Raw genomic sequence first — 24,863 nt, forward strand, 5'->3', positions numbered from 1 at the left:
AGTTGATGTGGTGTGAAAGCGGTTCAAGTTGACATGCGGCGTGAAGCCGGTGGCATGAAAGAGCAGACAAGCGTGTCAGACGAGCCGGTTACTTTTATTGTCACAAAACACGAGAAGGAGGACGTAGAAAAAGTAGCACAAGGTTTTGTCCGGCGTTGCCACGCGTCACGAGGGACCCACACAGCGAGCATCACGATTTCAAGTTTCACACCAAACTTTTTTTTTTACTCTTTGATTCCCACTTTTAATAGCGATTTATAAAACTCTATCCGGCTGTACAGTACATTGGAACACTCAAGTTTTGACCACAGAATCGGCGACATTACGATCACGATTATGATGATTATAATTCTTGGTATAAGTCGTCATCGTGCACGTGTGTACGGTTTGCATGCCACTTGGATTTGATTCTTGTAACGGACGTCAAAAGTCCATGGAAGCTACTCGAGGAAGATGATCGACGGATGGACGGATGGACGGATGCTCGCCATTTCATGCTCCAAAATGAGTTGGATGGTTGTCCGAAAAAATAAAACATCTCTAAATCATAAAAATAATCATTTACACAGTTGATGTGTTACGTGCGTATAAAAATAGAAAACAAGTAGAAAACATAGATGGCATTTGACTTTGTTTTTTTTTTTTTTGTACATCTTCATAATCACAACATCAATATGTTCTAAAATCTATATCAACACTGCCGTGTCGCTGGTGATGTCATCACCGGTGACATCACTGGTGATGTCATCACCCGCGATGTCGCAGCACCGCCGCGAAATCAGACGAGCTGGACACGCAACGAAGAGGAGGAGCCAGAGGTTAAAGGTCAGCGGGTCAGCGGGTCGTCGGGCGCCGACTGATCATGTGACTACGGATGAATTGTCATGCAAATGAGTTGAAAGGTCGTCCGAGCAGATCCCGACCAAGTCAGAAAAGCGGGAATGACCCCAAATGACCCTTTTGTGCTTATCGGTCATTCCCAGCGCGCGTGCGTGTGGGTGCAAATCAGGCCAGCGGCGTTTAGCGTCTCTCATTCACTTTTTGTTTTTGTTTTTTTATTTCAAATAAGACGACGAATGGTGAGACGTAGATTATTGCACGTTAGCATGAAGCTAATTCCAAACAAGACGCAGAAGGAAAAAGGAGCCAAGAAGAAAAAGTGTCGGTGGCGCCCCCTGCCCGACCGCCAAGCGCTACTGTGGCTTCTAGAAATGAAAAACCTGCTGCTGGCCTGCCGCAAACGTGTGGACATCCTCTTTGGATCTGCGTCCGCCTTGCTCCAGATGTTTGAGGCGGGCCGCCACCGTCGGACCTTTGATGGACGCCGGCGAACTGCCGACGACCTACGACACAAGCGGACGTCGTTTGCATGACTTTTGTCAAATGTTATCGTCATGGCAACAACTCCGAATGCAGACGAACGCTACCTCCTTGTCCACGCCGTCGTTGTCATCCCGAAGGCCCGACGGTGCCACGGCGGGCGGCGTGGAGGCGGGTCGGGGCGCGTCGGAGGGGGCGGTCCGTCTCAGCTTGACCAGCGCCGTGGGCAGCTCGCCGTCCTCCATCTTTCAAGGACAACGGCGTCACCCGGCGGATCGCCACCAGCTGCAAGAGGACCTCGGAGCTCACCTTGGCGCTCTTGTGGTCGTCGGTGACGACGCGGTTGGCGACGAGCGCCGACGGGAAGCTCCGACGAGGCGGCGGCGGCGGCGGAGACTTGGACGGCTTGTCCGTGCGGCACCGGGACACGCCCGCGTCCACTGCAAACACACCGGAAAATATGAAATGATGTCACATGACCTGTGGTCAATATTCTTATTTTTTTCTTCTACCTGAGGCTCGCTGAGAGGCGACGCCTTCCATGCTGTTGAGCTTCTGCGCCGCCAGCTGAACTTTGCCCGGCAGCGGCGGCTCAGCGGATGCGAGGAGCGGTTTGGGGGGCACGGCGGGTTTGGTGACGGTCTTGGCGGCCAAGTCCAGGTCGGGGATGGCCTTCAGCAGCTCGGCCTGCGTCTCCTCCAGCAGCCGGTTGATGTCCTGAGCGCTGAACTGCGTCAGGCTCGCGCGCTTCTCCGCCCAGTCGCGCTCCGCCGCCTGACGCGCGTCATCATTAGCAGCATTAGCAGCATCCATCGTCGTCATAATCAACATCATCATCATCCGTCATCACCGTCCTCAACGTCCATCATCATCATCCCTCACCGTCATCATCAGCATCCATCGTCTTCATAATCACCATCATCATCCGTCATCATCATTATCCGTCATCGTCGTCATTATCATCATCACCATCATCATCATCTGTCATCACCGTCCTCAACATCCATCATCATCATCAACCTCATCATCCGTCACCATCATCATCATCCGTCACATCATCATCATCACCATCATCATCATCCGTCATCACCGTCCTCAACATCATCATCAGTCACCATCATCCGTCGTCATCATCACCCGTCACCATCATCACCATCATCATCATCATCATCCGTCACCATCATCATCATCCGTCATTGTTATCATCATCATCATCATCACCATCCATCATCATCTGTCATCACCATCCTCAACATCCATCATCATCATCACCATCCATCATCATCATCCGTCACCATCATCATCATCATCACCATCCATCATCATCATCCGTCACCATCATCATCATCATCACCATCCATCATCATCATCCGTCACCATCATCATCATCATCACCATCCATCATCATATTCATCATAATCATCATCATGACCATCATCATCATCATAGTCATCATCATCATCATCATCATCATCACCATCCATCATCATCATTCGTCACCATCATCATCATCATCACCATCCATCATCATCATCCGTCACCATCATCATTTCATCACCATCCATCATCATCATCATCACCATCCATCATCATCATCCATCACCATCATCCTCATCATCACCATCTGTCATCACAGTCATCATCATCACCAAATCTGTACAGCTTGAATGGCTGTCAACAACGCCACACAGATGCTAATCATTAGCCTGTCTATGTCATTTTCTATGGGGTATATGCCACGGAAGAGGCGGGACGTGATTTTGCACATCAGTTTGTTTCCGGTCCGGGTTGCGAACGCGCAACCGAGGGGCACAAAGTCGGAAGCACAAGTATTTTTGACGCAGCCCACACGTCGCAAACGGAACCGGAAACAAACTGATGTGCAAAAACAGTCCCGCCTCTTCTGTGGCATATACCCCATAATGTGCTAGCATGAAGCTAGTGGAAGGGTTCCTAAGGCCAAACTAATACACAAGGTGTCAAGGTGTTTTTGTCGTCTTTGTTTCCTGTTTAGATTTAGAGTAAACTTCAGCCCGGAGTGGCAACAAGCAGCTTGAAGACTCATTTTTGGAAGAATCGCTGAATCCAAATGAATGGAGTCAACTGCCAGCGCTCTTCTCAAGTTTGCACTCACAAGTCAAGCCAAAAAAAAAAAAAGAAGCCAGCCAATCTGGTGGCGTGACTCACCAGCGTGATATCGGCCGACACGTGAGCGTTGAGGCCCTTCTCGGCCCCAACGCGACTTCGGAAGCTCATCGGTGGTGTCTTGTCCGGCTCGGGAGGGCCACCCGTCACCCGTTCATCACTCGGCTCGTCTGGCAGGCTGAGGGGAGAACTCGTCTCCGATTGGTCGTCCACATCTTCCTGCTCCTTCTCGCTGGCTTGCCTGCGTGGGCCGGGGGGCGGCAGTAGAAAGGAAGGCGGTAAGGAAGGAAGGAAGGAAGGAAGGAAGGAAAAAAAGAAGGAAGGAAGGATGGAAGAAAGGAATAAAGGATGGAAGGGAAGAAGGACAGAAGGAAGGAAGGAAAGAAGGAAGAACCGAAGTAAAGAAGGAAGAAAAGTAAGAAAAGTAAGGAAGTAAGGAAGGTAAAGAGTAAAATCAGGGATGACGCGGAGGAGAGGAAGAGCAGCGTTGCGGTTGTCTCGATGGCTGTTATGTTGTGCGTGCGCAGCCTGGCTTACCTTCGCAGTGTGCTGAGCGTGTCGCGGACGTTGTTGCAGCGCTGCAGCAGTGCGTCCAGACGATGAGGCTCCTCCTTCAGGAACTTGACCGCCTCCACCTCCACTCGTAGGACTACACGCATTTTGCTCTGCAGGCCCGGGAACTGGCCTGACCGGCCATCGCAAACAAAGGAACAGCATCAAGGACAAAAAAGACAGAAAAGGAGGAAGACCAGATGACATTCCATGCAGGACTTTCAACTTGACATACTCGAGAGGGGTACTCGAGGAGTCCCTCCCCTTCGTACTCGAGTATACTCACTCTTGAGGCTGCCGAGCGTGTCGGCCAGCGTTTTGAGTTCTTGTGTCTTCTGCTGGAGGTCCTGCTGGCTCACCGGCGGCCTCGTCGCGCTTGACTTCTTCTGCAGGTCCTCTACCCACCGCTCCAGGTCGCTGCCGTGCACCGGGGTCAAAAGGTCAGAGGTCAACATAAGGCGACGCGGCGGCAAAGGGAAGGCAAGGAAGAAAGCGAGGGAGGCAGGAAAGATGGAAGGAAGGAAAGAAGTAAGGAAAGAGGGAATGAAAGGAAAAGTAGGATGTGAGGAGGGAAGGAAGAAAGGAAGGAAGGAAGGAGGGGAGGAAAGAAAGAAGGGAGGGAGGAAGGGAGGAAGGAAGGAAAGAAAGAAAAAGTAGGACGTAGGGAGGGAAGTAATGAAGGAAGGTTGGAAGGAAGGAAGGAAGGTACACCTTTAAAACTGCTGAGTAAAAAAATAAGCCAACTTTTGGGGGGAAAAAAATTGAAAAAAATGGACCAACTTGCTACTTGGGTCAGTTTGAGCCGATTTGAAACATTGTTGTATAAGACAAAACAAAGCAAAGTTGGTTTCAATTGACCCAAGTTGTGTTATGTTTGACCCAGTAATTTTACGGGAAGGATTAAAGAAGGAGGGAGGGAGGTTTTGGCGGACGCGAGGCGATGTGATGCCATGCGAGGCGGCGGATGGACTGACTGCAGCTTGTGCACGAGCGTCTCCTCCTGGTTGAGGTACTTGAGGCGCTCCTCCTCCACCAGGAGGCGCTGCCGCTGCAGGGGATCCTCCTGAGTGCGGGCCGAGTCCTGCATCAGCACGCTAAGCTCCGCCTCCGTCTGCCTCAGCAGCGACACCACGCAGTCCTGATTCTCCAGCTGACCACGAGCACACACGAGCAACGTTTTCATAACAACGCACACACGCGCAAGCGCACACACGCGCACGCACCTGCATGTTGCGCAACTGCGAAAGTTGCGTCCGCAGCGCGATTGTGCTCTGCTGCAGGCCCAGCAGGTGGCGCTGCATCTGCAAGCGGGACACGCTGAGCGGCTGCTCGCCGTCGGCGGGCACGGACGGGGGCGGCGGCATCAGCGCCAGGGGGCCCGACGGCGTCGCGGCTGCCGCAAATCAACATTTAGACGTTTGACAAATACACAATATCGCTTCTTTTTTTTCTTTTTTTCCTTTTTTTGCTTTGTTAAATGGCACAACTGGGAGCCAAAACTAAAACTTGTTTTTTTAATGGTTTGATTTTTACCGATGGACATTCATGCACAATTGCATCATGTCATATGCGCACACACACACATAGAAACATACATGCTAACAGTGCACGCACACACACGCACTCATACACTAACACTCTCATAGAGACACACAGACATGCATAGCAATGCATGCATGCATGTTTGCCAAACGACAATTGTTGTGTACCTTTCTTTTTTTTAGCGGGTCCAGCTAGAACAAGAAGCATGATCAGCAGTTACATGCTAGCAGCAGTTAGCACAGAGTGGAGGTGCGCTACACGTTAGCCTTTACAAGCTAGCATACTAACAGCAATTAGCGGCTACAAGCTAGCTATCGGCGGCTACATGCTAGCGGCTCTGCTCAGTTTACTTACGCTCCGTTCCCGAGCCATCGCTGGCCGACTCCATTTTGTCCCTGCCGGGAAACACAGAGGCGAGAAGGCCACGATGCGAGGAGGGAGGGAGGGAAGGAAGGAAAGAAGGCATGGAAAAAGGAAGGGAAATGAGGATGTAAGGAAGGACAGAAGGAAAGAAAAAGTAAATAGGATAGAAGGAAGGAAGGAAGGAAGGAAGAAAAAAGGAAGATGTAAGGAAGAAGGGAAGGAAATAAAAAGTAAATTGAGGATGAAGGAAGGAAGGTAAAGGAAGATGTAAGGAAGGAGGGAAGGAAAGAAAGAAAGGAAAACGAAGATGTAAGGAAGGAAGGGAAAAAAGGTGGGAAGGAAAGGAAGGAAAATCAGGATGTAAGGAAGGAAAGAATGCATGAAAAAAGGAAGGAAGGAAAGAAAAGTGGGAAAGAAAAAGCAGGATGTAAGGAAGAACAAATGGAAAAGTAGGATATAGGGAGGGAGGGAAGTAATCAAGGAAGGTAGGAAGGAAAAGCAGGTAGGAAGAAAGGAAAAGGAGGATGTAAGGAAGAAAGGAAGGAAAGAAGGAAGGAGGGAAGGAAAGACAGGAAACGCAGGATGTCAGGAAGGAAGAAAGAAAGCAAAAGTAGAATGTAGGGATGGAAGGAAGGAAGGACAATGAAAAAAGAAAAGGGGGAGCGAAGAAGGAAGGAAGGAAAAGCAGGAAGGAAGAAAGGAAAAGGAGGATGTAAGGAAGAAAGGATGGAAAGAAGGAAGGAAAGAAAGAAAAGGTGAGAAGGAAAGAAAGGAAAAGCAAGATGTAGGGAAGGAATGAAGGTGTGTCTTACGGGCTGTGGTCTTCGGGCGCTCTGCTGAGAACTCGCTGCAGCAGTCCTGTCAGGCTGGCGATCTGCTTCTCCATCACCTCCATGCGCTCCCTTCACACCCATCATCATCATCATCATCGTCATCGTCATCGTCATCGTCATCGTCATCGTCATCGTCCTCCACCTTCAGACTTCAGACTTCACCTCACCTGGTTTCTGTCTCGTCTCCTCTGACCACGCCCCCGTCGCCCGCCACCGCCGCCATCAGGCACAGCTGCTCCGAGGCCAAGCCCCGCCCTCGGGGACTGTCGCCGCCCATGGACGACATGGCCGAGTCTCGGCGCCGCTCGCCCCTGGCGGGAGAGCCGCGGGATGGCAGCGTGCTGGCGTAGGCGTCGCCAATCTTCTGCGGCGAGGAGGGTGGCGGCACGCGCAGGCCCACGGCCAACACCGACGCCGCGTACGCGTCGTTGTAAATGGCGCCGCCCGCCCTGTAGAGGCCGCCGCCGCCCTCCATCAGCGAACACACCGCCCCGCCCGCTCCTCGCCGGTACAAGGAGCCGTACGGGTCGCTCCGGCCGGGGAGTGGCGAGTGCGGCGCCCCGGCCAGCCCCACGCGGGTATCCACGCCCAGAGAGTAGGGGTCGGCGTAGATGCCGCCCCCGCCGCGCTCGTCGCCACGCAGCAGCAGCGCGCCGTCGTCCGGCTTCACGTCGCGACGCTCCAGGATGGCGCTAGAGGAGGCGCCAAAGGCCGGCAGCGGGGGCGAATGGTGCGCCAGCGACGCCGCGTGATGGTGCGGCGGCGGCGGTGGCCCGGCGTAAGAGGAGGGACGCCCGCCGCCGTAGAGGAGGCGCGTTCGCGACGGCGAGCCCTGAGGCGGCGAGGACGACGCCGAGCGATGCTGGGAGGACACGGCCGGCGTGGCCAGACGCCGGCCTGGCGGCGAGTCCTGGGGGGCGTACACCATCTCGCGCTGGAACCACACACACAAAACACAAACGCTTACCGTATCCAAGCAACCGCGGGATTGCAACAGGGTGCCGTCATGCAGGAAAGAAGGAAGCAATGAGGGAAAGACGGAACAAGCACGCCACGCAAACACGCAAGGAATTTGTCTTCACAGTCTGAGAAACACCAAAAAAAAAAAATCACCAGCAGAGGGAGACAGAACAGGAAGCCTGACGGCTCCATCGGTTTCTTATATTTAAAAAAAAAAAAAAAAAAAGGACTCAAGGAAGCAGGTGTGAATGAAGAAGGAAGCGAGGAAGAAAAGGAAGGAGGTGACATGGAGCAAGAAAAGACGCAGGGAAGAGGGAGGAAGGAAATCAAGAAAGAAAAAGTAGACGAAGAAAAAGGAGGGTTCTTATAAGGGCATGTTGGAAGGAAGGAAGGAAGGAAGGAAGGAAGGAAGGAAGGAAGGAAGGAAGGAAGGAAGGAAGGAAGGAAGGAAGGAAAAAAGGAAGGAAGGAAGGAAGGAAAAAAGGAAGGAAGGAAGGAAGGAAAAAAGAAAAGTAGACTAAGAAAAAAGGAGGGTTCTTATGAGGGAAGGTAAGTAGGAAGTAAAGAAGGAAGGTAGGAACAAGGTAAAAGTGAAGAAGAAGGAAGAGAAGGATGGGTGGAGTGGAGGAAAGAAGGAGACAAGGAGGAAGTGAAGCCTAAATGGAAGCAAGACGAAAGCATGAGCGGACGGTCATCAGACCTTGCGGAACATTTGTCCTCGTTGTTGACGCGTCGGACGTCAAAGCAGGCGGCATTGAAGGACGGCACAGCGCGGCGCCACTCACCCTGAGGTCTCCGTTGGCCAGCAGGTGCGAGTTGTGTCGCTGTCCCGGGTAGGTCCCGTAGACGGGCTCCTTGCAATAGATTTTGATGACGCAACGGTCCCGAACGTCCCGCGGGTCCTCCAGCTCGTAGAAAACGTTTCGGCTCTCGTCCTTGATCAGAAGCGCCGTGCTGGGAGACCTGAAAAGTGGGGGGAAAAAATGTCGGAACGGGAACGAGGGGACCGTGCCCAAAGTTCATCGGCTCCATCCCGACGGCGCTGAGGCTGCGTCGAGTCCGGCGGAGGAGAAGACGACGGGGCGCGCACCTGAGCGTGGCCATGCTAAGCCTCTGCGGGAACATGTGCACGATCAGCGCTCGCAGGGTGTCCAGGCTGCTCAGCTCGTGCGTCAGGTGCACGCGGCGGGTCTCCTCGCCCAGCTGCAGGAACAGCATGCCTGCTCCCAAGGAAGGAAGGAAGGAAGGAAAGAAGGAAGGTCAGGAGGAAGGGCATTCAGGTAGAAAGGAGGGAAAGACAAGGAGGGTGAAGGAGGGCAGGAGAAACAAAATTGGAAGGAAGAGAGAAGGGAAGACAGAAAGGAAGGAAAGAACCGAGGAAGGAGGAAAGGAGACAAGGATGGGAAGGAAAAGGGGCAAGAGCTGAAGGCAAAGAAGGAAGGAAGGGGAAGAAAGGAAACAGGCAAGAAAGGAGGAATGGAAGACCAGAGGGTAGAAGGGAAAGAAGGAAGCGAGGAAGGAAGGAAAGGAAGGAAGGTCAGGAAGGAGAGAAGGACAGGGGAAAAAAAATCGGAAGAGAAAAACGAAAGGCAGAATGGAGAGAACGAGCTGAGGAAGGAGGAGAGGAGACAACCCAGAAAAATACGAAGGAAATGAGAAGGAAAAGATGCAAGAATTGAAGGAGGTGAAAGAAGGAAGGGGAAAAAGGAAGCAGGCAAGAAAGAAGGAATGGAAGTGTTAAGGGTAGAAGGGAAGGGAAGGAAAGGAAAAACAGAAGAGGGCAGGAAGGAAGGAAGGAAGCAAGGAAGGAAAGAAGGGAGGAATGGAGGAAGGAAAGAAAGAAGGAACAAAGAAAGGAAGGAAGGAATCAAGAAGGCAGAAAGGAAGGAAGGAAGGAAACGAGGAAGGAAGCAAGGAAGGAAGGAAGCAAGGTCAGGAAGAAAGGGGTTCAGGTAGGAAGGAGGGCAGGAAAGGAAAATTGCAGGGAAGGGAGAAGGGAAGGAAAGAATCGAGGAAGGCGGAAAGGAGATTAAGCAGAAAGAAGGAAGGAGGATAGAAAGAAAAGAGGCAAGAATTGAAAGAGGTGAAGGAAGGAAGGAGAAGAAAGGAAGCAAGGAAGGAAGCAGGTAAGAAAGGAGGAATAAAAGGGAAAAGAGTAAAAGGGAAGGAAGGAAAGAAGGAAGGAAGGAAGGAAGGAAGGAAGGAAGGAAGGAAGGAATTTAAGGAAGGAATTTGTCGCGTCTACCTGGAGCGTGCATCTTGGCCTGTCCGGCGGCGGTGCGAGCCAGCGGGAGACTCTGGCGCAGGCGGTTCATGCGGCTGAAGGCCACGGGAAGCTCGCGATCCGACATGGCGTCGTCGTCCAGGTGCTCGGCCGACGAGAAGGAAACTCTGCCACCTCGCGTCGGGCTCAGCCGGCTGCCGCGCGCCGGCGTCCGACTCTGCCGGTGCCACGCCCACAACACAACACCGTCGGTTACCCAGCAACCCACGTGAGACGTTTTCCCTCCCCAAACCGGAAGCCGACCTCAAATGAGGAAATCCTCCACATTCTCAAAACGGTTCGGACAAAAATAAGCCAACAAGGGACTGACCCAACTTTTTGCCTTTTATGTTCAATCCCAAAACATAAACAACATGAAAAATGGTCTTGTTTGGTCCTCAACTCAAAAATTGGCTTCACCAAACATCAAATATCAATATGACTTCAATCAATAACTTCCAAAGTTAGCTCAGTCCCATTTTGACCCATATTGGGATATTTGAAGCCAAACGTTTGAGTTCAGAAATAAAAATGTTTTGCACAAAACAACCCCCAAATATTTGGGTTGTTTTCTACAAAATAACCCTGAAAATTGGCTCAAATTGACCCAATAGTGGATTGATTGGTCTATTAATTTTATATGCAAATTGGGTTCTTTTTAGTGGTGGGAATCTTTGACTGTCTCACGATTCGACCACATTCCAATTTGTGGGTCTGCGATTGGATTCAGAATGGATTTTCGGAAATGATTTGATTGACGATGATTTCTGCTTCATTTTATAGATGAGCAAATACTTGTCATGATCTACTTACTAATGCTAATTAGCGCACTACTGGAGGCAATTTTATTCCTCAAAAGAACAACTATTCATACAAAAACGCTTCAAGAATGTATACCGAGAAGCATCTTCACATTACTCACCGGCATATGAAAAAAATATCTACTTTTACTGGCATAACTCAATGTTGACTTTTTCCTTCTTCTTTCTAATTTGACTACAACTTAACTGTATCAGAACGCACGGAACCACACTGCCCCCAAGTGGCCAAATCGGGTACAACATGAATCCCAGCACACAAACAAGAAATTGTATTGAAATCAAATACGTTTCAGGACATTTAAAATAGATTCTGAATTGTACTAAATGAGAATTGCCATTCTTATGAGAATCGATTTTTTGGCACATTATTTTGGATCCAACTGTGGACTGAGTAAAAAAAGTCCAGTAAAGTTGTGCGTCAGAATGAGTGAATGTGTCGGAACCAAATCAGACACGTGCACAAAAATGTGACCGCTTGCAGTCTTCTTGTTTGTGGCCTTCCCGCAACCGGACCAGCGCCGACAGCCAGAACGCGAGCCTCACTCACTCGGGCCGACCCGGGAATAGCGATTTACGATTATCAGCTGGCCGGCAGCAAGACGAGTCCAAATCCTTCAAATCGGCTCACTGGGACCGATGAGTCCGGGTCGAGTCCTTCCCACACAACAAAAACAAAACAAAAAACTTGGGTTCTGAATGACACTCGGGGGGGGGGGGATCAGCGTTGTTGCCGTGGCGACGTTAACAAGCACCGGCTCACAAACGAGGAACAATTATTGACAACATGATGGACGCGTTTCACATCTGCACTTTGGGAGTGTGCACACACACACACACACGTTTGTCTTTGTATCATTGTGGGGACTTGTCATTGACATCATGCCTTTCCCTAAACTCAACCATCCAAAATGATAGCCTAACCTAACCTCAACCATAACCCAATTCAAACCTCAAACTCTTGACCCTCAAACAGAGGTCTGACCTTTTGGGGACCACCCACCAAAATGTCCCCACAATGGGAGTTAAACCCGGACAAACATGCGTGCATGGGCCCCACAATGTAGCAAAGACAAAGGCGCACACAGGATGGGTGTCAAGTCAGCGACGGATTTCCTCATCTTTGCTCCATTTTGTAGCTGTGTGCATGCACGTGCACGCTTTGTCTTTGCGACATTGTTGGGCCCATACACACACATTTGTTACAGGTTGAACTCCCATTGTGGGGACCGACTTGGATTGTGGGGACATTTTGGCGGGTGGTCCCCACAAGTTCGACCACTTTCTGAGGGTCAAGACTTGCTTTTCGAGTTTTAGGTTGGAATTGGTTTAGGGTTGAGGTTAGGGTAAGGAATGGGGGCGGGCAATCAGTTTTCATGCTTGAGCTTAGGAAAAAGCAATGAGAAGTCCCCATAAAGATACAAAGACAAACATTTGAGTGCCCGCTAGCGTAATGGTCAACAGGAACATGCTGGCCTCATGCTTCGTGTTGTTTGTGCGTTTTTTTTTTTTGGCAGACGCGGCCGCAGCTCGCCTGCACGGCCGTTGCCATGACAACGGTTGGTCACGGTGCCATCTCGGCAAGCCGAGTGAAGGATTAGCGTCGCTCTCCCCTTCTTGTCATGACTTTTTGTGTTCATCAGCGGCGGCGCATGTCCATATGCAATTGCGCTTTTTGTTTGTTTTTTGCATTCTTGTGATGTGAATTGAGAGTGCAGTACCACCTTGTGCCACAACATGCGGGGCAGCACTGAGCTCTAAAACAAGACATGCAGCAGAATTAAGAGCAAGAGGAAGAACACATTTGAAAGCTTTTTGTTTTTGTCTTAAGTCCTCCACATTTCTTTCATGTGATGAAATCATTTATTTTGTGATGAATATTGAAAATTGATCACTTTGGAATTTATTTATTTATTTATTTTTTATTTTGCTGTGGCAGCTTCCGGAATTTGAATAGAACATTTAAAAAAAAAAAATGTTGAATTTGTTTACGCAATTTTGTGGCGCACATTTGACTTTTTTTTTTTTTTTTTTTTTGCCGCGACGGCGGTCAAAGAGGATGATGAAAATGATGAAGACGAGGCAGGATGGAAGGAGAACGAAAAGAAGGAAAAGCACTGACCTTGAAGCTCCAGTAGTTAGCTTGTTGCTGAGGAACAAAAAACAAACAAGGAAGACAAAAAAGTCACTCAAGCTTCCATTTATAAATGATAAATATTCCAAGTATTGAGTACTCGTTCGTGCAGGCTGACACCAGTTACACCGATATAAAAAAAAAGTACTACGTCGTCCTTGCCAGTAGTTGTCGCAGTTTGACGCATCAGACAATCATCAGAAGGTGTAGACTTTTTTTTGACAATTATCAAAGTAGTGAAATATTTATTCAACTTGTTAACAATTCTTCTTCTTCTTATTATTATTATTATTATTATCATTTTCATTATTATTATTATTATACCTATTAACAATGTATTATTTATAAATGATAACTATTACAAGTATTGAGTACTCGTGCAGACTCCTGACACCAGTTACACCAATACAAAAAAAATGTACTAAGTCCTCCTTGCCAGTAGTTGGCGCAGTTTGACGCAGACGATTATCAGAAGGTGAAGACATTTTTCGACAATTATCAAGTAAGTATTAAAATATTTATTCAACTCATTAACAATTAATAATAATAATAATTATTATTATTATTATTATTATTATTATTATTATTATGAACAAGTTATTATTTATAAATGATAAATATTCCAAGTATCGAGTACTCGTGCAGGCTGCTGTCTTCAATTACACTGATACAAAAAATGTCATCCTTGCCAGTAGTTGGCGCCGTTTGATACATCAGACGATCGTCCGAACGCGAAGACATTTTTTCGACAATTTCATGTATCAAAAGCACTCGTGGTATCGCTACTTGGTATCGATGTGCACTCAAGATTGATGACTCGTCCCGGTATCATTTGCCATCATTGAGATATTTGCGCGCTCGCCAGGAAGTGACATCATCGTCAGCACAAACGCGCAAGCGGCCATCTTGACACACGCCCTTCCTCTTCCTCTGCGGCCAAACGCGTGCGTGCGCACGTGCACGCCGACATCACGCACGCGCGCACCATCAAGACAACGACGACAGTGCCGTCCTTCATGCTGCCAAGTGAGCGCAGACGGTTACCGTGGTTACTCAGCGAGCACGCCCGCTGCCGCATCCGTCGTCCTCTCTCCTCCTTTTCCCGCCGCTCCATTTTTTTTTTCCCCCTCCGTGGTGGTTTTTCCTCCTCACTGGTCGCTACGGCGGCGGCGGCGGCGGAGGCGCCTGGGAGGAGATCCGCATCCTGCTCGCCTCCCTCCGCCCCCTCCCTCCCCCTCCTCTCTCGCTCTCTCAGCTGTCTGTCAGTGTCTCTCGCCCCTGACAAAAAAACAAAAAAAAGCCCCCCCTTCCGGTGGCCAATCCCGTCACGCCAACGCTCCTTCACGTCGCGGCATGAAGCCCAGCAGGTAAACGGACAACATTTCTTCACATGACGCAAAATCACGGCACTAGCATGTTGCTGATGTCACATGTTGCTCTCGTACTAAATAAATAATCAATAACAAATCAATATCCTTTTGAACATTCAAGAAAACAAAACAAAAAAAATCCAAGAAATATTAACTTTCTTACGCCAAAGTTTTCGTCTATCAGAAAAGATTTGAAGTGCATCCGTTTGCTTGAAACAAAAACAAAAAACAATACACAAATGAGAGCACTACTGCCACCTAATGAAGTGGAGGTGCAATTACTCTTTATTTTACAATAGCCGTAAAGCCGTCCACCAAAATTGGTGGGCTGAATTTTTTTGGAGTCCGCTCCAGGTTCGCCCCAAGGTAAAATGTATCTAGGAAGGCCATTCGATATCGGAAAAACACAATTTACGATATTACAATTTCAATATTATTGGGATATTTCACATACTAGTAGTGCAGGCCTTCTCAATTTGTGTTTTTTTTTTTTTTGTTTTTTTTTTTTTTGGGGGGGGGCATACTAGAAAAAGCGTAATTCCACATCCACTCCAGTCGGTGGCAGTGGTGATCTCATCGTTTTGAGTTTTTGCTCCTCTCCAGAGGTGACTCTTCTCCAGATGTGACCAAAAAACAATTTTACAGAGGTACAAACTAGTGGCGGTTGGTGGAGAGTTGCAGGTTTTTTTTTTTTTAAGAGCTGTCAAACGATTACATTTTTTAATCAGATTAATCACATCGTAGAATTTTGATTAATCATGATTAATCACTGACTTAAAAAAATCTTTTTTTCCCCCAACATTTTTGCCCGCTGCACACGCTCATCCTGCTTTTTCTCATCAATTCATTATTTGCATAATTTAAAATGGGAAAAAATGACCTACGGCATATGTAAACATTTATTAAATGCTTTATTTTAATGCATGTAGTTATGTTTATTGCTCAAACTCCAACAGCTACCTTTAATGTGACCATCCACTGTTGGCTTAAAAGGATCATCTGCGGTCAAAATTAATTGTGCGATTAATCTGTGGTAATACAATGGTTAATGCGATAATTTTTAATTAAGTAGTTAACGCTTTAACTTTGACAGCACTAATATATATATATATATATATATATATATATATATAAAACCTTGCAGTAATGAATCTATTTGAAGATGATTTTGTGTTTGTAATGTGAGTAAGCACGTGTTGACTTATTAGATGGTGAAATTTTTTGCGATATTACACGGGCCATTCTCGCCATGACAATATTTGTATTGATATCTTGTGAAGCCATAGCAGCAAAGTGTCTTCTTGCTAGTGAGGACTTGAACGCGTCGTGGTGCGTGAGCGTACCTGTCGTCCTTGAGCGGCGCCCCCTAGCGACATGTGGTTGCCGGCGTGGGCCTCGCGGACGCCGTTCATGTCGCGCGGGCCGCCGCCGTCGGCCGAGGAGTCGCGGCGCCGGTCCGGCGACGGCGACGCCGACCTGCCGTTGGCGGCCAAGCGCCGGCCCCCCCGGGATCCCGCCGGCGCGCGGTAATCTGGCGGGAAGTCGCCATCACTGGCGGAGATCATGGGATTCGTTCGCTTCTCCACACCTGCGTCGGGAAGATGAGAAAACGACGTCAGGTGGCAAAAACTGCACACAAAATGGCGGCCCACTAAACGGCCGCGTTCACTCTACGCGTCAATTTTTTCAAACCAGCTGTCCGTACAATAAAATGGCTGAAAAATGCAATTGATATGCAGTAGGGGTGTTTAAAAAAAAACAAAAAAAACATTTTGGCGATACATCACGATATTACAGCGCGCATTTCTCGTATTGATTCAATATCAAATATAAATTGTGTAAATAAATAAATAAATGAAAAAAATATATAGTAAATAAATAATTAAATATAAAAAAATACATATAAATATAATAAAATAAAATAAAATATAAATATTTAAAATAAATAAATAAATATACATTTTTCAATACAAAATAAATTCAATATGCGGTCAAGTCGATGTTTAAATATCATTTAAAATAATAAATAAAATATAAACAAATAAGTAAATAAATAATTATAAATACAATATAAGATAAAAATAAATAAATAAAATAAGAATATAAATAATTAAAATAAATGAATAAATATAAATTTTCAATATGAAATAAATTCAATATGCAGCCGAATCAATGTTTAAATATCATTTAAAATAAATAAAATACAATAAATAATGAAATATAAATAAATAAATTCTAAATACAATATAAAATAATAAAAATAAATTAATAAATAAAATATAATATAAATAATTTAAATAAATAAATAAATATACATTTTCAATTTAAAGTAAATTCAATATGCAGCTGAATCGATGTTTAAATATCATTTAAAATAATAAAATATAATAATTTTATATATATATGATATAATATAATTTAAATAATTAAAATAAATGAATAAATATACATTTTCAATATAAAATCATTTCAATATGCGGCAGAATCGATGTTTAAATATTTGTTTGATAGAAATATTCAACAAAACATCTTACTTACTGTTATAGGTTCACACGTTAAGCACAGAAGAATGTTATATTAATGGAACATTCATATTTTATTTCATTGCTTGTCAAACATGAAACAGATTGCAGCCTGAAGTTAAATATATTTTCATACAAATCTTACAGTTTACGTGTCCAAATATACTGATTAGTATTTTCGAACTTTGAGTAAAAACAAAAACAAAACAAAACAAAACAAACAAAAAAATCCCAATAATCAACTTAAATTCCATAACCTAATCTGTATCGAATCGTGACCTATGAATTGAGATCGAATCGATTCACTCTTAAACAAGATATATAATAAATGAATAAATAAATAAATAATACCAATATAATAACGTAAGTAACTGTAAAATGTTTTACGAATGCATGTTTGCCCAGAAAGGTTTTTGTCAACGGTGGGGATGCCCCTGTTGGCACACACCACTGACACCTAATCCCCCCCCCCACGCCCGTCTCTCTCTCACACACACACACAAACACACACACATCCTTGTACATATATCTTTGTGAGGACATCCATTGACATAATGCATTTCCTAGACCCTTACCCTAACCCCAACCATCAAAAATGATTGCCTAACCCTAACCCCAACCTTAACCCAATTCCAACCTAAACTCTAAAACTCTAAAACCAAGTCTTGACCTTCAAAAAGAGGTCTTGCGAAGTGAGGACCAGCCAAAATGTCCTCACTTCACAAAAATGTCCTCATTCTGTTGGATAAAGACGTATTTTGGTCCTCACAATGTATTATGTACAAGAAGACACAACACACACGCACGCTTAAGCAATCAGCCAATCCGATTGAAAGATGATGTTCAGTCGGCCTCTCTCTCTCTCTATGTTGCTAACGTGTGTGTTTCTCATCTGTGTGCTTGAAATGAAAATGAAGTGCACGCACACGCGTGCGCACGCGCACAGGTAAAGATTTCAAGCGGGCACATGACGGATGTTTCATCTCCTTTGCGAGACGGCTGCAAACAGGCGAGTGAGCGAGTGACTCGTATTTCACGCGCACTCCATCGAGGCCAAAACGTCCACGCGCGCACACGTGCTCCTCCGCGCGTGTGCGTGAAGGAGCCAGGCGCCGTCACTTTGCTTTTATGGCTTGATGCAGGCAGGTGGGCTGCGCGCAATCAACATCCGCACTGCCGGCGAGCGGGGGGAAGACAACGCAAACGTCCGAGTTTCCTTCAACTCACCATCGCATCTGCAAGCGTGACCAACGTTTGGCAAAATGTTTGGCCGATCGTCAAGCGTTTGAAGGATAAACAAGTTTCAATCGTCACAGCTTGCATTCATTGGAAGTGGACCAACGACATATTTTGGACATTTTTGGGGCCTGATTTAGAAATTGACAGAGAAATGAAAAAAATGATGATGATTGACTTCCTGGTTTGGCCCGCCTGAAAAGCGGCACAAATGTTGAATGTTGAGTCAAAGCACTTGTTTGCAAATGTCTTTAAAAAATAAAATAAAAATAAATAAAAACTATTTTTACTGTAATTTTTTTTAACTTATTTTGGGGTGCGAATCCAAAACAGATCTGACGTTTTTTGGCCATCAGGTCAAGTTTGACATGATCTCAATTTTGTGAAGAAATTTTCAAAGTGTATGGATGGAAAATAAAATAATGAAGATGCTTAGAAAAGATCATGAATAATAGGAATGTAACGACACCGGCAATATCGTGATATCACCATATTAAAACCGCCACAATATATCGTCATCGTCATGTCACGATATTGAAAAGCAGCACATCTGTTAAAAAAAAAAGTCAGGTTGAATTACATTTGTGCACTTCTAGCACTCTCTGTTGGCTACTTTTTTTAGTGCAGTTTAATTTTCACAAGGCATGTTTTGGCCCTTCTATGTTTCAAATTCACACTAATGTGGGTGGGTGTTTTTTTTTTTTTTAAGTAACAGCTCTTTTCTTTTTTTTTGTACAATATTGTGATCTTTTTTTTGGATCGTCAACCTCCCCACAATATCGTGATAATTATCATATCGTGACCTTCATATCGTGATAATGATCGTATGGTAATGTTTGGATATGGTTCCATCCATAAAGTCGTGAATCGTCTTGATTAGTTTTGTGGTTGTCGGATGTTGCCAGCATCGACCTTTTAGGCACACACGCAAACCAATGCAATTTCGATTGTGAAGTTCAATCGGAATCGACTGAATTTGGCTCATCTGGGAAGAAAAAAAAATGGACCTGCTTGAAAAAAAAATGAGTACAGTTTTGGAATCAGCAGCCAATTGATCAATTTTTCAAATAGCTGTTGACGATTTGGATCATCAATTAGTTAGCGATTATTCAAATGAGCTGCTGCAACCTCAAAATCCTGAGCAAAAAAACGGTGTCGGTGCAGGCAGCCGTGTCGGCGCTACATCGCAGGTCTTTGATTGGCCGCCAAAGTGGCGGCAATCTCGTGGGGGGATCACGTGACGGCGGCGGGACGCTCGCTCGGCACCGGCGTCACTGCTGCACGAGTCGTCCGCGTGCACGCTCGCCACAAAAATCGTCTCAGCGGCTCCGCTGGAACGCGTTTGCGGCATTCAGATTGGAAGGAAAATCTTCAAAGGGAAATATTCACGCAGGCGGGAAAACCGGCGAGCGGTCACGTTGCGTTTCTTGGTGTCGACGGCGAAAACGCGTCCGGCGTGGAAGGCCAACACGGGCAACCACAAATGCCACCGCGCCATTTCCGTGACGGCAAAACGCGTGCGACGGGGCACACACCTGCACGTGCACGGGTTCGAGAAAGCCTGGCGGGCGCGTACCTGGCAGGCGGTCCGGAGAGGGCGGGCCGGCGCCCCCCGCTGGCCGAACCTCGTCTTCATGCGCGTGGAGGGAGGACGACTCCCCTTTCCTCGCCTCCCTCCCGCCCTTGCCCGCCGCCTCTTTAATCCTCTCTGGCGGAGAATGAAGCAAAGCTTCTATCTCTCGCTCCACTTTTCCTCCTCTTCTTCTTCTCTATCTGAGCGCCGCACATGTGCCCCTAGCGAGCCCCCCCCCCCCCCATCCCTCCTCCCTCCCCCACACCAGTCAGTGATGCCGCTCACTCACCGTCTTGTGCCATGCCGCAGAGTTTCTCGCTCACCCGCCGCACTTCCAAAAAAATATGACGACGCCTCGTTGCCGGGACACGAGAGACACGCGGTGGCATCTTCACAACTTTTTTTTTTTTTTTTTTGCCAACGCCATCGTGCTGTGACCTTCGCATCCCAAATAAACAACAAAAAGACTTTGAAGTGCAAATGGTGCATTTGAGGATGCTGGGAATTTTGAGCGATCCCACTCGGACTGACGCAAGTCACCACCTCAAAGCGAAACGTCAACAACAAAGATGGCCGATTGCTGTCGATTGTTTGTTGTTCTGCTGAACGGACGTCAAGTTATTAATTTTCAAGAAGTAAATGAACGTTAGGAGAACTAAAACGATCAATGGTGTCGATCATGATTGCCATTGACGATGTGCGTCTCGATGTGGGGGGGGTCGTCATTTTTCAGTGGCGTCAAATTGAAGCACTTGCCTGTATATATGAGTGGATAGCCCATAGCACGTACACGCCCGTGCAAGCCATTGAGGTCACATGGCGGCCATCTTGTTACTCCCACCTCGCCAGCAGACCACTGTATCAACAATACGGTTTGTGCCAGGGTGCTCACTATTTTTTAACAAGTTTAAAAAAAAATCAACAATATTACCTTTTATGGCTCAGTTCCTTAGACCCCAATATTTGATTTGGCAGAGGCATCATTTGTTGAATTACAATTATAATTCTTTAATTTAAAAAAAATAAATAAATAAAAATTGAAAACAGCATAAATGATGTTGTTTTAACGAAGTACTGTCTCAAATATTCTCCAATTTGGATACTGTATATGTATGGCGAGAAAACTTTCTTGGGAGGAGCAATATGGCAATATGATCAATTTTCAGCAGTAAAAAGTGAATATTTTGTTGATAATTAATGTGGTAACTTCATTATTTTTTCATGTACAATGAATACCTTCCAAAAGTCATTTTTCTACTTGCTGTCGACTAATGATGACATCACCTGTGCTAATGACCAATCATGGCTCGGTTTGCTGACGAAACCCAGAGAACAGGTGCGCCATGATTAGCCGTTAGCACAGGTGATGTCATCAGCAGTCGACAGCAAGTAGAACAATTACTTTTTACATTAATTATAGACAAAATATGAACTTTTCACTGCTGAAAATGTCTCAATGAGTCAAGTACCCCTTTCAAGGGGCGTTCCCATGCAAAGGTCGGAAAAAGTCCAATTTCCCACATTCCTTGAATGCAGCATTAGGAAACCCGCCTCCATGATTCCATGCTTGTACGTTGCACAATTTGGTGAATTTCATTTTGTACGACCAATAAGTTATTTGGTTATGTTGGACGCAATTACACTTTTGGCCAGCAGATGGTGCAGTTTTCTTTTTATTTAGGAAGTTTGATCTGACGATAATTGAATGCAAAGCGATTTTTCATCCTGCTTTTTACGCTTACACAAGACGACGGCTGTTGATTGATTGTTCTCACGGTTGGGCAGAATTTTTTATTTACAGAAAAAAAAAATGTGATTTCTTTCCTGTCAACGGGGATTGTGGTGACACACTTTGTACAATATTCTTCTTCTCGGCCTCTCCCAAAATAAACATTCAAACATGTTTGTGTTGTTTTTCAACGTGCCCTCGGAAATGCAAAAAGATCCCGAGCGAGTATCTGGAGAGCGGCGATAAGGTATCGGCGTCGTCATTGAGACGAGAGAGAGGGAAGCTAGACGCGGCAAACGAAAGACTCGCTGGCATCGCTTGCTGCCGCAGCAAAGCGAAGACCGCGGACGGCGGAGGAGATGCGCACGTGAGCGTGCACGTGAGAGCTGCACGTGCGCGCGAGAAGTGTCCCGAGCGCCGGCAAAGTTGACAATACCTGCGGCGGGCGGGCGGCTACGTGCCTGCGAAGGACGAGTTGCCCATTCCGGGGGAAGCCTCCTCTTCCTCTTCTTCCCCTCGTTCACGCCGCCACTGCCGCCTCCTCCTCCGCGCTCATCGTCATGGTCTCGCCATCTTCACGCAGCTCGTCTGCCAAGACGGCGGACGCGGGGATAAAGTCGGCTTTTATGGATGCGCATATGCCCCCACCCACACACGCACGCACGCACGCACGCGCCGCAGCCTCTTAAAGGGACGACACCCCAACTGCGACAACTTTCATCTCGGCGCGCACACACCGTGTGTGTGTATTTGTTTATGTACTGTCTTGTGTGTGCGCTTCTGCGTCTGTCTATGCACATTTGTGTGTGTTGGTGCTCATGTCTATTAGGAGTGTGACAATATATCGATATTGCAATAAATCATGATACATTGTCTCTCGATAGATTATCAATACGTCTACGCAAGTATCGCAATATTTGAAGTTAATATCCAGCCACTATAACGGCTCCATTATTGATGACTTATTGAGCAATTACTGGGCAGGCCACTAGGGGGAGCGCCTCATAAGAGTGCCAGGGAAATGGATGCAAGTCTTCAGGCGAAGAACACTCATCAGCTTAGTTTTTTTCATTAATTTATATATATATATATATATATATATATATATATATATATATATATATATATATATATATATAAAAAAACGTATATTTTATATATATATATATATAAAATATACGTTTTTTTTATATTATATTATGCATTTCTATTTATTTATATCATTTTATTATGAATTATTATTATCTATTCATATGTATTTAATTAATTTATTTATATTATTTTATTTATTTATTTATTATTATGTATTTATTTTATTTTTTAATTATATTATTATATGTTTATTATTTATTTATATTATTATTTTATATATTATTTATTTACATTATTATTATTATTATTATTATACGATTAGTTTTATCGTAGATTATTGTGGATTTATTAGATAAGCAATATGTCAATCGTGGTTTCGTCATATCGTGAGATCATTGTTATTGTGAGCCCTGTATCGCATATATCGTACGGTGAGGTAGCCAGAGGTTCCCACCTCTAATGTCTATGGATGCGCGTGTGCATGTGTGATGTAATACATAAATTGAAGCGAGTGTTATTTTTGGGGCGGCTTTCAGCGCTTCGAGTGCTGGTGATAAATAAATAATCAATTGCAGCAAAAAGCTAACATGCCTGCGTGTACGTGAGACTCCTTACGCCAAAACATGGCGATGTCATCATGGTTTGGCACTTGCCGGTGACATCACAGATCTCGTGGCGTCCTCGTCAAGTGAAGTGGGGTCAGAGGTCATGGATGCATGGTGAAAGGGGAAGACTCTATGCAACCAATCCTATGCAGCCAATCCAAAGTCACTTCCTTCTTTTTTTTTGTGTGTTAAAAAAAAAAAATAGTGAGTACCCCAGCACAAAGATGATTGGTCACGCATCAGACAAACGACAACAAGCGGACAACTCACATGTTTGTCAGCAGACGGCGGCAAGAGCGTCGCCATGGCGACGGGGAAGCGGGCGGGGTCGCACATCTCCGGGAAGGGGGTCGGGTACGGGCAGAGCCGGCGACGACAAGCGCTCGCGCCTTTCGCCACGGGAAAGGGCGCCGCCACTCCAAAAATCAAACAGACTGGTCGCCACTAAATGTGAAGGCATGAAAAGAAGCAACAAACATGGACTGCTCACTGATTATTATTATTATTATTAAGCTGCTCTCTTGGTCCTGCATATCATTCCAAATCCACCAAAAAAACAAATTAATAAGGCAAACACAGTGTCAGTGCAACTAAGCCGTGTCTACCATCTAGTGATCAGTGGTGATATTACAACTTTATTAAACGACAGTCCTGCAAACTCACATTTCTTTTCAGTATTATTCTATAGTTTAGATATTTTATGGTATTTCCTGTAAAAAAAAAAAAAGAGAAATAAAATTAATAAAATATATATAGAGAGCAGCATTTTTTATTTTTATTTTTTTTAAATAAAAACGGTGATTTTCAGAAAGGAGTGGTCATCATGGTAATCACTCATTCACACACTCACACAAGCTCACTTCATGTAAGCGGAGTGGTCATCATGTGTCCCTTCATCAAGGGTCCGTTATGACGCACCTGCTGCTGTTGACGAACGTACCGCTGGCGGAGACGATGCTGATTGGCTGGGAGCGGCGCACTTCCGGTCGGACGTCGTTGACCAAACTTTTCTTTTGGGACACCTTGTAAAAGACAAAAACGGGAGGAAAAAAAAAAAAAAAAAAAAAAAGTCCTCGCGGGCTTGTCTTTAGTGGGGCTTCGAATGCAAGCGGCGACCACATACTTCTCGCGGATTTTCATGTGACGTCACCACGCGGCGGGATACGCCGCCTACGTGCGTGCAACAAACACAACGGGGCAGACACACGACGAGACAAAACTACAGGGGAAAAAAAAAAAAAACTCTTTTCGCCTGGCTAATACAGCCCACGATTACACACACGTTCTGCTCGCTGCTAGTGCTAGCTGGACCTTCCCAGTTCCCACCAATATGGCAACTGGCAGTGCATTCTGGGTAATCCGCTCAGCAAGTCATCACGGCGACGTTGAGGTTACTTTTGGCGGGTCGGCTGCGGAGGGAGGAGCCACACGCGGACAGCTGAGCATCGGACGTGGCACCTGCCAACCCACGGATGAGGGAGGAAGAAACAAAAAAAAAGTAAAGGTCCTATTGAATACAACTTGAATTAACTTTCATTCTAATGAACACAAAATAATGGTTGTCCAAATAAACATTTTAAGCAGTGAAAATAATTACAAATTCCAGCCAACCATTTCTAATTTTTTAAAATAGTGACTTACCAATCACTTCCAATGAGCGATGAAAAGTGACAATTGATTACAATGACTGCCAAAGCAATGAATGTTTATTCCAATCAAGAAAACCATAACTTTTGTGCATGCACTTTTGACTTGCTATTGTTTAAAGTATTCAAACGCTTTATTGAAAATTAGTACTAATTATAT

The 24,863-nt window shown here is 45.9% G+C and overlaps 1 protein-coding gene across 1 annotated transcript; it reads right to left on the reverse strand.

Moving 5' to 3' along the window:
* Window positions 1-75: 75 nt before the first annotated feature.
* LOC144005031 (SRC kinase signaling inhibitor 1-like) lies at window positions 76-24,401 on the reverse strand. Its single transcript, XM_077502877.1, has 22 exons — window positions 23,976-24,401; window positions 23,328-23,501; window positions 23,044-23,230; window positions 21,822-21,948; window positions 15,644-15,888; window positions 12,919-12,945; window positions 9,961-10,156; window positions 8,806-8,935; window positions 8,501-8,678; window positions 6,923-7,689; window positions 6,735-6,824; window positions 5,914-5,954; window positions 5,727-5,750; window positions 5,241-5,410; window positions 4,992-5,167; window positions 4,304-4,434; window positions 4,003-4,150; window positions 3,508-3,706; window positions 1,833-2,094; window positions 1,630-1,760; window positions 1,428-1,565; window positions 76-1,343 (listed from the first exon to the last, which is right to left on the reverse strand). Exons 4-22 carry the CDS (start codon window positions 21,841-21,843, stop codon window positions 1,206-1,208), a joined length of 3,213 nt encoding a protein of 1,070 aa, XP_077359003.1. The 5' UTR covers window positions 21,844-21,948; window positions 23,044-23,230; window positions 23,328-23,501; window positions 23,976-24,401; the 3' UTR covers window positions 76-1,205.
* Window positions 24,402-24,863: the final 462 nt, after the last annotated feature.

The sequence above is a fragment of the Festucalex cinctus genome, chromosome 17, assembly GCF_051991245.1.
Source record: "Festucalex cinctus isolate MCC-2025b chromosome 17, RoL_Fcin_1.0, whole genome shotgun sequence".
NCBI lineage: Eukaryota > Metazoa > Chordata > Actinopteri > Syngnathiformes > Syngnathidae > Festucalex > Festucalex cinctus.